Raw genomic sequence first — 13676 nt, 5'->3', positions numbered from 1 at the left:
AAAAATTGACGCCAATAATTAAAAAATTTATTAAGTTTTCATGATCTCTAACTTTTTTGTAAAGAAGTATATGAATTTTTGTGTACAAATATGAATAACGCAATTAAAGCTTATACAAACGTTATATAAAATAGGTATATTAGAAAAACAGTAATCTAGCTTGCAGTAGGTAGCTTCGTTACGTGAAGAGCATCAATAATAGCTCTCAAAAGTTACGCTTAAATGAACTTCTTTCGATGAATTGCAGGTAGTTATAATTAAATCAAGCTACTCACAGTGAATAAACACTCGATCGATCGGCAAGAATTTACGCAAGCATGAATCAAATACTTCGTTCGAAAGCTTTAATTGGATTCTTCAACATTGATAGAATAATACATGATTAAAAAGTTTTAAATGAATGGGCTTTTAGTAACAGATATTAATTGAATATTGGTAAATAAAAAAGGATATTAAGATGTTTGAAAATAATTGTATACAGAAACTTTCTGAAAAAATATGTATTGTTAAAATATATGACTTCTTCAACATATTGTGTAAATTAAAAACAAAATATATTCTTACAATAGAAAGAATATATGCATCGCAATTAATGTGCAAATATCTTTCGTAATATCTTTTATGAAATTTTTCCAAACAAAATATTTATGAAAATATTTTTGGATCTACTGTATTTCATTAATATTTGTTTTTATTAATATTTATTTACAACGGTTTTTTTTATGTCTGATTAAATTATTTGTCTTTTGATTGCGAAGCTAAATGTAGTGCGCGGCTGAATTGTCGATTGAATTGTTGTATGTTTGCACAACGTTTTGCCGAAATATTATCTTGATAGTCGAGCTCGCGTTCATAGTATACTATGAGATGAAAGGCAGTTTGTAAAGTGTCGTTCGCTCATTTATATCCGCGTTCCCAAAGGGTACCGATTGCATCGCTGACAAGCAGCCGTAGCATGCGATAAATTTAAATGCTAAGCAGTTATGTCGTTCGCTATGATAAATAAAGCAGGATGTAATCTGCAGAGACTATAAAAATTTTACGGCAAACTGAACACGAAATTATACACAAATTCATAATATTCACTGATTATATCTGCTATATCGATATTAAGATGACTTACCGATACTAGTTTGAACTATTGGTACAAGTATAGAAGTATGAACATATATATAAGTTTAAATTATTTTTTAATTAATATTTAAAAAATAAAACGACATGCAAGCATTAGTCATTCCTTTGCATATTATTAACTCTAGCTCTACAGACTTGTTTTTTGCATGCTTGATGTACACATTGGGGTCCCTGGGACCCCATCCATATTTGTTATCGTAACTTCCATAAAAATGGATATATTTCAATTAATTTTTTTTAATCGATTGAGAATTGATTAAGGAACAAACCCATAATATGTAAAAGTCGATAGAATTAAGAAACTTTGAGATATATAGGTTCAAAGGAAAAGAAAAATTTAGAAATGCGAAAAAATGTCGATTTAGAAAGTTGCGTTAGAGTTTCGGGAACTCCAGCAAGTGTTAATAAAATTTTTCATAACAGTAGAATGCAGAATGATATTAATATTTGACGCACTATATAATTTTAATTATACTTACCCTCAAGACCTATGAACGCATTGGCATCCACATGAGTAATCTGATTTCCGTCAAGTTCCAAAGAGTTTAATTGCGTCAAATGAGAGAATACACGTGCCGGAACCTCACGAAGGTGATTGTGCGCCAATCCTAATGAATCGAGCGCTTTCAATCCTGAAAGGTTAAAACGTTTTATCGATGAGCATTTCATTAAATTGTATAAAATGCTCGTTACACGTTTATTTTATAAAAACGCTTTATTTATATGTAGATTGGATATATATATATATATATATATATATATATATATATATATATAGTAGATTAAAAAAGAAGTTGGTTTAATTAAAATTACAATTATTCTACAAAATGGGATCAGCTAAAACTGGAATATTAAAAAAAAAACACGTCTTGTAAAGTAAAATGGATTATTGATTTTACCTTCGAAGTCTCCCTCTTTTATGCTGGATATTCGATTCTCTTGCATTTCTAATTTTTTCAACAATTCTAACGAAGATAAAGCTTGAGTTGGGATTCTCGTTAGCTCATTTCCGCCTAAGTTAAGTCTTTTGAGTCTTCGGCTAAAAAAGTGTGACAAAAGTGAAACAATATAGAGCTTCTTAGGATTGCAAATTTAAAAGATGTTATTCGTTGGCTAAGCAAATACATTTTCAAGTTTTTTTTTTAATAGAAGATTCTGTTCTTTCTTTCTTTCTTAGTTTTTATTTATTTGGAATTTAAAATATCAGTAAGTAAAAGCGACTTACTTATCGAGCCCTTTGAATGCATCTGCTTCTATAATGGAGATCTTGTTCTCATAAAGGGTAAGAATTTCAAGTGTATCGAGACCTTCAAAGGCTTTACCATGGATAGCTGTGATTTTGTTACGATTTAAATTCAAAATCAAGAGATGGTGAAGGTCTTTTAACGCGTGGGATGGGACGCTACTCAGCGAATTTTGGGAGAGATCCAGCTGTGTCAATCCCGTCCCTGTAAGAAGAAACATATTTGATTTTGCATTTGCGAAATCACTCATATAAACTTTATAATTGAAATTTGTAACATGTTGTTTTCTAGAATTTCTCAGAATTAATATATTAATTTTATATATTCATTTTATTTAAGAAAAATTGTTTTGTTAGTTTAATAATAATGTATATTTAATAAAACCTAGTGAATAGAATTCATTATTTATAATCATATTTTAATAAAATGCAAATTTTTAATGGGGTACCATTTTAATTAATATTGAAAAGTCCAATTATATAAAAATTCTTTTAACGTTAGCTAGAAATTTAATAAAAAATTTGTAATTTACATACATGTATATGAACATATATATATATATGAACACATATATATTTATAAAAATTTTGAAGTTACCTATATGTACATATTATTTATATAGATATATGTATATACACATGCATAAGAACGAGAATTATAAATTGTCAAAATTATTTTGCGTTTTGCGAAATTGACTAATAGTTATTTCGCAAAACGTAATTGACTTTACCGCACTGACTAACAATACAAAGTTTGTATCCTTTCTATTTTATATATAATTAGTTTGCTGTAAAAACACGTCGCGAGCGTAAAATCCAGTTGGAAATAACATTTTCTATTATTTAATGTGCTTTCGACGTTGCGAGTTAATGTAACCGAGTGATGTTGCGTCGAGACGCCTTCGTAGTGCCGCATTCTCATTAAGATCCCGGTACACGCGATGTGGTTATCTTCGCGTATCTAGAATACGGCAGGTGTAAAAAGAACGTATTTTCCAGTCCCTTACAGTAATTTATTCTGAATCTACGTGGCCGCAAAAGCGATGTGGTGATCAAATGAGTCTGGGATTTCGTAAGAGATTTAAAGGCGGGTTAAATTTGTAGTCGACTTTAACGTGAATCTTGCGTGACAGATTGAATGCTTCAACGTTAGCTTTAATATAAAAAAACTGATTTGAAATCGCCTCTGAAAGTTTTTTGAAGAGAACATGTACCGTTCCACGTCGTAAAAAAATATTACATGGAACGGAAGAATATTACATGGTACATGCAATAATAAAAAACTCTTTTTACTACTTCTTATTTATTGACTGCGATACGCTTTGAAGATTAGAACGTAATTGAATATCGTTGATATATTTATAGACAATCTTAGTCATGTGAACTGACTCGTCAAATTTTCTTTAACAATTATTATTTTTGAAGAATCTTATAAATTTGAATTTATATATAATGAGGGTATTGAATTAAAATTCACGCTTATTAATTACTTAAAATTGTCACAAAATGTAGTAATTATTTTAATAATCTCTAATATTAAAAATAATTTAATATTTTAATATTTTTATTTAGCATTTACTTTGTTATAATATAATATATATATTTAGCTTGTATATTTATAATTATAATGAAAATGTTTATGTATTAATTAATACTAACTATTAATAAATTTAACATTTTGTAATCCCTTTTGTAAACATTCGGCAGTCAATCATACGATTTTCCAAATTCTCTGTTTTTTTAAATATTTTTAATAATATGATATTTTTTAAATTTCTTTGAAATTTCCCAAATAAATACTACAAATATCACAAGGTATATGCTGAGATAAAATAAAAATGAAAACAAAGGCAATATTTGTTTGCAGAAATTAATTTTAATTTTAAGAACAAAATTAGTTTTACTATCGTCCATTTTGAATTTATATTTTATATTTCAGCAAAGTAAATTTCATAGATTTTATTTCTATTTATTCCGAAAAAAAAGTGAAAATTTCTAGCTCTTTTTTGCGCGTCTTATTGATATTCTGTTTAGCTTCGCTTAATAAGCGAATATCATATATATACTTACCGATAGAACTAAGGGAAGATTCTTCAAGTACCGCGAGGCTACTATTGTGAATGGTGAGGTGGCGTATATCGAGCCCGAGGAACACGTATCCCTGCAACTTGGGCAGGGTGTTGTGCCTGAGCCGAAGATAGAATATCACGAGATTTGGCCTTCCCTTAAGCACGGCCATGGCCTTGGAGATGTGTGTCAGGTCGGTGATCTCGCACACAATGTCCAAGCCAGATTTCTTCACGCTGCAATAACAGGGCGCGATCTCGCCGTGGGACGGACAGACCTGCGACGTTTGCGCTAAGCTCGTCGCTAAAACGAGGCAAAGCAACCACACCAGCCGCCACACATCCGACAGAGCTCGTTCCCTCATTTTTCGTGCGACTCCACACTTCTTCCCTTGCGACTTTGTCACAATGGCCGACCCTCCCGTGCTTTACTTTCGGCCTCCGTACCTATCCCCCTGTTCACTCTCGCTTTCTGTCAGCCACACGCCTCCTTCCAATCTTCCCCTCGCGCCGTCTCCGTTTCTGTACCTGCAGCCTGCTACTTAGCCTCTGCTCTTCTATCCATTGTTCGCTCTGCCACGGTGTACCAGTACACCGAGTCTGCAAGTAAACGGGGGTTCGATAAATCAAAGAGAAATAAGAAACATGACAAAATTGAAACAGAAAATTTCATATAAACACGTCATAATCTTTCAAACAACTTCCTTAGGTAGCAAGACATACATAATAAAAAATGTAACCCCCCGCGAACAAGATTAATTTTTAATGTTTATTTGTAATGAAATATTTCAAGTCAATTTTTTAATATTATAATGTCGTTATTTTGTTACAGAAGTAATAATATAAAATGCATGTTGATTCATCAATTTCTTTGTTTATTTAAATGTAACATTTATTTTTACAAATTGTTTAAAATATTTATCGGTATATACAGTTACAGAGAATATCATAGAACAATAACATTGTTAAAAGTGTTAGTGCGACATTTATTTCTCTTTAGTTTAATATTTATCCAATAACTGTGTAGTTTATGTAGAAATGGAAGATGGAAATTTACTGGAATTATTGCTAGCGCAGAAGAGCATACGTATTCTGACACGAAGCAATAATAGTACAATACACGAAGCAATATTCTAATCGTGTTGGTTTACTGCAAACTTATAATACGAAAATATTCATATATGTGCATAATAAACGTCTACTTATTGGTAGTTACGATAATGGTAGTTACGAAACTTTTACGTACAGTCGTTAATGACTGCAGTAACATTAAATTTTATTTTGTTAGTGGAACTATATACAACATTATTAATAACATTATTAACATTTTCGTAATATTTCTCAAAATGTGGCATGTCGAAAGCTAACAAATCAGTCTTGCACTGTGTTTATATATGTTTAATTCATACAGACACTTTACAAATACATGAAACGCTATATATGTAACAGATGCAAACGTTAATAGCACTTTATATTTAAATGTATTAATATTTTATTTCTAATAAATTTTAAATAGCTTTTATTCCAAATCAAGAAAGAAACTCCATTATAATCTATTTTATTATAATCCACGCACATTATAGTACACGCAATAGTTTGTTTCATTCTAAATTGCTTACAGTGAAGTTTCACTCCAAGAAAATGAAAATACAATCACCCTTGAAAAAAAGTGAAAATATTTCTTCTTGAAAAAGTGTAACAATTTTCATTCTCTTTAGAATTAATTTTGGAGTGAAATCTCATTCCAAAAAAGTAAGATTTCTAAAAAAAGTGAAGATTGTCACTTTTTTTTGAAGAAGTGAAATATTTTTACTTTTTTTCAAGTAGTTACATTTTCACTTTCTTGAAGTGAGATTTCACTGCAAGAAATTTAGAGTGTTGTATCCCTGGTTAATTTTAATCACTTTGACGAATATGTATAAAACTTATTGGTCCATATTTATAGTCATAGATCGGTCTGCGATTGATTCTCATTTCAAGCGAGTTAAGTTTGAACCAAAGTTAGAACTTATCAAATTTAATTCTGATTTGGGAAGCGTGTTAAAATGAGAAAGATTGATTTGAATCTAGCTCAAATCGGATTCTCTCAGTTTTGAATTATAAATACAGCTCTGTAATTTTAACATGCAGATGGAAAAAAATCGATTTTGCTGAAATAGTTAATAAACTTACAGATCTGAAAATAAATTTTATTGAACTAAGTAATTATATACAACACTTAAACTGACTGCTACAATGTCAAAATTTTTTGCAGCATTATTCATCATGTTAGAGTTTTCTCGCATTCAATTTGAGCGTCTTACATGGTTATTTTGATAGATCCAATAAAATTTATTTTCAGTTCTAGTTAAATTTTTTAACACTTTAGCAAAACTGTTTGTCTATATAAGGATTTTTTTTAAGAAAAAGTCTTTTTTATTAAAAAAAAAGACGATCCTGGGTTATCTCTGTTATTTAGTATATTTCAATATTGACATATGTGTTTATCTGTTTAGCTTATTTGATATCGTAATGCAATTGTTTTATCAGCAACTTACCGAGCCATGTGGCGTATCTTCTTCTAGCTCGTAATATACTCAACGGAAGACGCAAAATGGAATGACAGTGCGTACTCGCGTGATCACTAGGCATATCGCTTTTGATCTCGCTGTGTGAGTAATAATCGATTAACTAATCGTTCAAATACGCGCAATAACTAGGTCTCCTTAAACACTCGCGCATTTTCGTTACATAACAAATATATTCAAGTGCGATGAAGTTCGCAGATATTCACGAGAAGACTTCTCGGTTTGTGAAGCGAATTGAGTGTGAAGCAACGCGCTTCAGCGCATTGCAAGTTGGAACTAGGTCAATTCTCGTTTCACGCGCGCGAGTATCGAAATTACTCTCCCAATGATGATATTTGAGTTTTGGACAAGAGACACAAAATAACGATCGATATTGTACAGCAAAGGTGTCACTATTATAGTCACAGCTTACGATCCCACCAGTACGCGTGAATGATTTATTTTCCCGATAAACGCCTTTCACTATGGTCTACGCACTCCACCTACGTCGGCACAAACTCGATTAACAAAATCGCCACAGAGCTTCCTTTACCACTCACTGAGTTATCACTGCTTTGCTTCTCCATTTGATAATAATATTCCCACCGCTGTCTATCGGACGCAATTGCACCGCGAGAATCACACCTCGGTAGTTGCGTCACGAGGTTATCGTTATTTTGCAGACAGTTATCAACCGGATATTTCAGATATATATGGTAGTGCAATCGTTCGTTAGTTTTCTCGAAAGAAATATATCTTCACGTTGCGACATCCACATCGATGTCTGATACACAATTCTCTCGAAACCACCGTCGGAAGTACAAGGCACGGTCGATATGATCCAGGTGGATGTGGAGTGATAATAATCCACGAATAAAACACAGAATCGACGAGGTCGATATAACGATGCCGATGTAGCGATGCTATAGCTAAGACAGTCTTCTGGTTAAGACGCGAAAGCGTTATAATTTGCAGAGCCGAGCTCTCCGCTGCGTTGCTGGTGACCGGGTGTCCGTTGGCATTATTATTGCCTGACTAATGGACCCCTTCCGGTACAGGAATCATGGGATCGCGACCACGAGAATACGTCGGCCAACACTATCGTTGCTTGCCTATGATTGCCTACTATCGCAGACCAAGTAGTTAGGTGTTTTGTATAAAGAATATGTAACTACGAGAGAAAAAAGAGACTAATGGAAAATCTAATGACTTTGATTTATGAGTTTTCTGTACAAAGTTTCCGTTAATGTTTTGGTAATGCTCTTTTTCCGTGTTTGTTTTATGAAAAGATAAATAAATAGTACATAAAGCCTTTTGCATCTTCTAGTAGAAATCTTTCTATTAGAATAGGAATATCGAAAAGTAAAATATCAAATGATGTGCGATATGTACACTTTTTTATTAATATTTTTAATATTTTGACAACTGCGTCATTAAAAGATAATTGAAATGTGATATTGTTTATTGATTTCTGTGATAATTCCATGGAGTATGGTTGTGACGCTAGTAGATAGTAGCAGAAGGGATGATGCAAACGAAACGAATTAATTCCTTTCACTTTGGAATGTAAATTTCTCTCTTCACATTTCGTATGTGCGAATCTGCACGAGTAATTTCTACGTATCAGCTTTGTTAATTCTATAAACGAATGGATGAATGCGAATATAAATTCATACTCAGGAAATATAAAGTTTTAACACAAATGTCATCAGTAAAATGAATGAGTTCATACTCTGCAAGCTTTGAAAGCGTACGTATGGAATATTTACCTACCGTATGTTTCAGAAGTATCTTATTATATTCCAAAGTTAAATTGTGCAATATTCTAATATTTTTATATTTAGTTTAATTTGAATTTATAATAACTTTGCATTACGTTTTCAAGTTAAGCATGCTTAAACATATCTTTCTGTTTGTATGACCAGTAAAACGAGGACATCAACCTTTGTGTAAACCTATCCAAATAATTTCATACAATCTTTCGAATTAATAAAAGTGATAGATATTGCTCTCGAATTAGGTAATTAATTTTATTAGTGCCGAGGTTATACCGTTCCTGTTTATTTTTCAATGCCTTCCTCATATAATAAGAGAATTTTCAAACTTGAACCTCGAAAGTTAATTTATTTTGCTCAGAATTGCACTATCTTATCCTATTAATATTCATATAATATATCATATATATTGTATAATGAAATTGAATATCTTAACCGGACTCTCACTATTTAAAATATTAACCTTGAATCGGTATTATTGTTATATCATATATACAGGGTGTCCCACGTAACTGTGATCACGATTTTTCCTATACTTCTGATGATTTGACAAAAATATTGTTTGGAATAAAAATTAATTAATTTTTAATCGGTTACACATTGCAATGTTAAAAATTTGCAAAATAAATCTTTTTTTAGGTAAAAAGTCAAGTTCATTGATCCTACACGTCTAAATTTAAGATCTAAAGTTTATAGTACAGCAGGTAATTGAATTCGTCTTGACATCAGATACAATATTAGGTTGAGTAAAAAGTCATCGCGTATTTTTTAGCTCAAAGTTGTATGTATATACAATATCTTCGTCAATAATGAATGAAATTCAAATTTAAAAAAAGGGTTTTAAAGCTTGAAATCTCTACTTTTAAAAGCTTATCACATTTTTTAAGTTTATATGAGTTTGATAATTTTTACATACCAAAAACTACGAGCTGAAAAAGACGAAAAATTTTCTTCTCACTTTGTGGATTTGTAACGTGTCCAAAACGAATTTGAGAAAATTTTCGATTACCTATTGTGAAAGCTTGATACTTTCCCTACAAAATCGTTTTTTTTTAATATTCCTACGACTTTTGATTACTGAGTTATCGCGGATTAAATAAAAGAATTATTTTGACTTTAATTGCTCATAACTCCATTAAAAATTGTCGTATCGTATAATTTAAAAAAGATATTTTTAAAGCTGAAACTTTACTCTATCAAGATATATTTATATTGTTGGAAAGTAATTGCGGTTTTTACTGATAGATGTCTTTTAAAAAACGCGATGACTTTTTACTTAACCTAATATTATGAAGTTAAAAACACGTGATGCCATTAAAAAACATGAAGGTGACCTCGACTTTTTATCTGAAAAAGAATTTGTTTCAAATTTTGAATATTACAATTTGCTGATTGAAAACCGACTAACTTTTATTCAAAATAATTTTTGTCAGATCGTCGAAAGTGCCGGAAAAATCGTGATCACAGTTACGTGGAACACGTGTATATAACTTAAAGGTAATTTGTTTTTGATCAATAATCGATCCATAAACTTACGTCATAGTTTATGGATTAGTGAGTCAATTTTTGCAGGTAAATAAAGAAAGACGAATAATATGCACTATTATGCATTTTGAGTATAATGTCTTCATATACTTTTTATGAAATCAAGATGACGGATATATTGCTAATTCAGTTCGCAGTAATGAGTTTCGTTCGCGGAAGAGAAGGTATTAAGAGCTTTCAGTGTCCGTCTTGCTATTTTCTTCCAGAAGTGACGCTTTTGCACCTCTTAAATCCCGTTCTTACTTAGCACAATGGATGTGAAATTCAAAACTGTTATATCAGCATGCCATAGTTGATAATTAAATATAAAAATAATTCACACGATGAACAACATTGAGATGACAAGATAATAAAGAAAATAAATATTAAACATAAATGATACTAAAGTTGACGATAAAATCCCTTCCTCAAATTTCCTCAAATAATTTATAAACGATAAATAATAAACACTTATATGTGAACCATATAATATTAATTTGGTTAAAATATATATATTACAAACTAGATTTGATGCATAATACGCTTTCAGCGCCATACGCGCCCTGCTTCTCAAAGCACGAATTGTGATCGGTGATAATGCTTTGGGGATAATGGGTCCGAGAACAGTAATTAGCACATCGAATGGTTGAACGAGGGGCGATGTGTGAGTCCTTTTGGTTAACCAATTGATGTCGCCCAAATCGACTCGTCTTTACTTGCCCAACAACAGCTCGCCTTTGTTGGTGCGGTGATTAACGTAGAATAAATTGTACAATTTAATGAGAGAAAGAGAGAGAAAAAAACACTCTGATAAATTGAATGACGTCGACATTTCGTTTGTAATATCGTTTGTAGCAGACATCTTTTTTTCATCTTTCAATGTGCTTGCGCGATTAGAGTTTTGTTTAAGCAGAAAAACGAAGCGAAAAGAGATCGTGAAGTTTAATTAAATAATTATAATCTCTCAAACATTATCATGTTTTCTATAATATAATATTAAGAAAATTAATAAAAGCACGAAACTTTTAACGTACGATTAGTATAAAATAAAGGCAAAACATTCATGATTTATAGGCATATTGTACTCATATTTATATTTATATCGTATAATTTATGATTCTAATATATTTGCGATTTCATTACATTATGATTAAATTATCCACTTTTATTCCATGACTTGTGTCTGCTGTATCTTCTTAATTAACAGATCTGAGTAGATGCTTTCAGCTTAATTGTACAGGTAAAAAATTCGCAATATTTTTACCATATTTTTATCAGATTATGATTTTACATATTTAGCATTTTGTACGTACGTTACTCGAATATCTAATGATACGTGAACAGAATTCAGACAAGCTGTTATTTTGCTTTTTACTTAATATTTCCATAAATTTATGATGATTACAAAATGTTTCTCCTTGCATCAATTGCAATTTTATGTGTTTTTGCGATCGCCTTACAGCTCGATGTTTCTGATTTCGTTATATTATCACGCAACGATCCTCATTATTTTACTGTGAAAATCAAAATTAGACGCTCAGCTCTCAGTTGAATTACAATGATCCAATTCATATGAAATTCTCGTAATGTGGCCTAAATCCTTAGCAAGCTTCAACATTAAATATATGATGAGCTTGATACGCTTTATTAGCGTACATTACGCGCGATTAACATGCGTCGTTGGGTGCACCGATGTATGTGATGAAGATCGACGCATGCATTTGCAAATCGATGATGAACGTCACGTACGATTAATATGCATTACACTGAATTTCTGGAACATTTTTATTATTTCATGCTTGCAGTATGAAATAACGATTGCTCAGCGTATATTTTGTGAATTCTACGAATTCGGGATAATCAATAATATTCGAATTCATTCTGTCCATATAAATTGTAAATTGCAATTTTAGAACCGCATTCAACCATTATTCCAAAAGAGTATAGCATATTTAAATTTTGCATGCCTTTAATTTTTATCGCAACATTTACATTCGATCCGGGTCTTAGGAATTATTAAAACGAATTATTAAAATGTAGGACAACATAAAAACGTGACCGACGATTAGATCATTATTAAAGTAATAAAATTATCATTTAGTAGTTACTAATTATATAAACGTCTATTATTTTAGCGCTTAGTGATCTTTCCGTTTTATAACACAATTTAATAGAAATTCGATTCTAATTATAAATCTATAAGATCAAATGTCTTTACGTGAAAAGAATAAATAAACAGTAGTTCCAAATATATATAATATAGATGCAATAATTAGAGAGAATGTATAAATCTATATATATATATATATATGTGTGTGTGTGTGTGTGTGTGTGTGTGTGTGTGTGTGTGTGTGTGTGTGTGTGTGTGTGTGTGTGTGTGTGTGTGTATATTTTATTAGAACATTTTAACTAGGTAATAATCCCAAATGATCTCATCTCCAAGGAGACGTGTCGCATTTGGCGAGCAAATTCGAACGTTGGAATACCTAGGCTTGATTGGATATTTGCATAAATCTTTTATGCATGTCGCGTAGGCTTTAAGTCGCGACATCGCAAGAGAAATATCCCACGAACTCGCAATGTTCTTAGTTCTTAGTTCGTGAAATCATTTCCGGAATTGTCCGTTATATTCTGTTGTCTCGGTCGCGAAATGAAAGAGACAGGTATACTCCGCTTTTTCCGGCCTCTCACGCAGTTATTTTTCTCTCCAGTCAGTTTCGAGGGAAAGCTACATTTTTCTCCCATCTGACGGAAATCGCTGAACTTTGGCGTGCCATTTTGCGGATGCTCTTACCACTATGTACGACTTTTACAAACAGCATTCCATTCATAATTGAACTGCCCGTCTTTTTACGTGGGAGGGGAAGGGAGAACGAAAAACTGACTGCCGTGCGACAATTCGGGCTGTATTACGAGTAAAAAAGACATTCATGAGTAATGCAATGCGAACGAAGAACGACAAACCTCGCAGAGCCATTAAATCATTGGCTTCGCAAGAACTGCTGCTGCATGCAATGGCCGGATTAGAACTTTCCAAAAATGCGTTCGTGTTCTGCCATAAGAAGATTACGTGGAAGATTATGGTCCAGGCTCCCTTTACTGAACACGTGGGAAATACATTATTCCATTCTCTTCGCTCGCCCATTTCAGTCATTTCTAGCCCCAATTAACTCAACTTGCCTTTATATTAACGCTTGCGGATATTACGTTCGTGCGAGCATATCAATTCACGAAGGCTGCGTATCTCAACCGAAACTTACGATGTACGTTAATCTTTCTCATCCCTTTCATAGCGTTCGCATGCAGGCTTTGTATAATGCAGTTCACATCGTATCTAAAGATTAAAATGAACGAGGATGTTTCGATTTATGAAACAGCGAATTAACCC

General features: G+C 31.9%; 1 protein-coding gene across 6 annotated transcripts in view; it reads right to left on the bottom strand.

Annotated features, from left to right (window-relative positions):
• Positions 1–13676, bottom strand: part of LOC108751229 (slit homolog 1 protein) — a 120981-nt gene that overhangs the window by 2072 nt on the left and 105233 nt on the right. For 5 of the 6 annotated variants that reach the window (XM_018491305.1, XM_018491304.1, XM_018491307.1 and 2 more), the window contains 4 exons: positions 4448–5043; positions 2360–2582; positions 2034–2173; positions 1614–1766 (listed from right to left, as the gene is read on the bottom strand). In XM_018491305.1, coding sequence (XP_018346807.1) covers positions 1614–1766; positions 2034–2173; positions 2360–2582; positions 4448–4808 — 877 coding nt within the window. In that variant the 5' untranslated portion in view covers positions 4809–5043. Of the gene's footprint in view, positions 1–1613; positions 1767–2033; positions 2174–2359; positions 2583–4447; positions 5044–6980; positions 8162–13676 lie in introns of those variants that run through there. The other variant, XM_018491303.1, reaches the window with a different exon arrangement.

This window comes from Trachymyrmex septentrionalis, unplaced genomic scaffold (genome assembly GCF_001594115.1).
Source record: "Trachymyrmex septentrionalis isolate Tsep2-gDNA-1 unplaced genomic scaffold, Tsep1.0 scaffold42, whole genome shotgun sequence".
Lineage (NCBI taxonomy): Eukaryota > Metazoa > Arthropoda > Insecta > Hymenoptera > Formicidae > Trachymyrmex > Trachymyrmex septentrionalis.
Note: the sequence above shows the minus strand (reverse complement) of the source record. Positions and strands in the feature narration are given on the sequence as shown.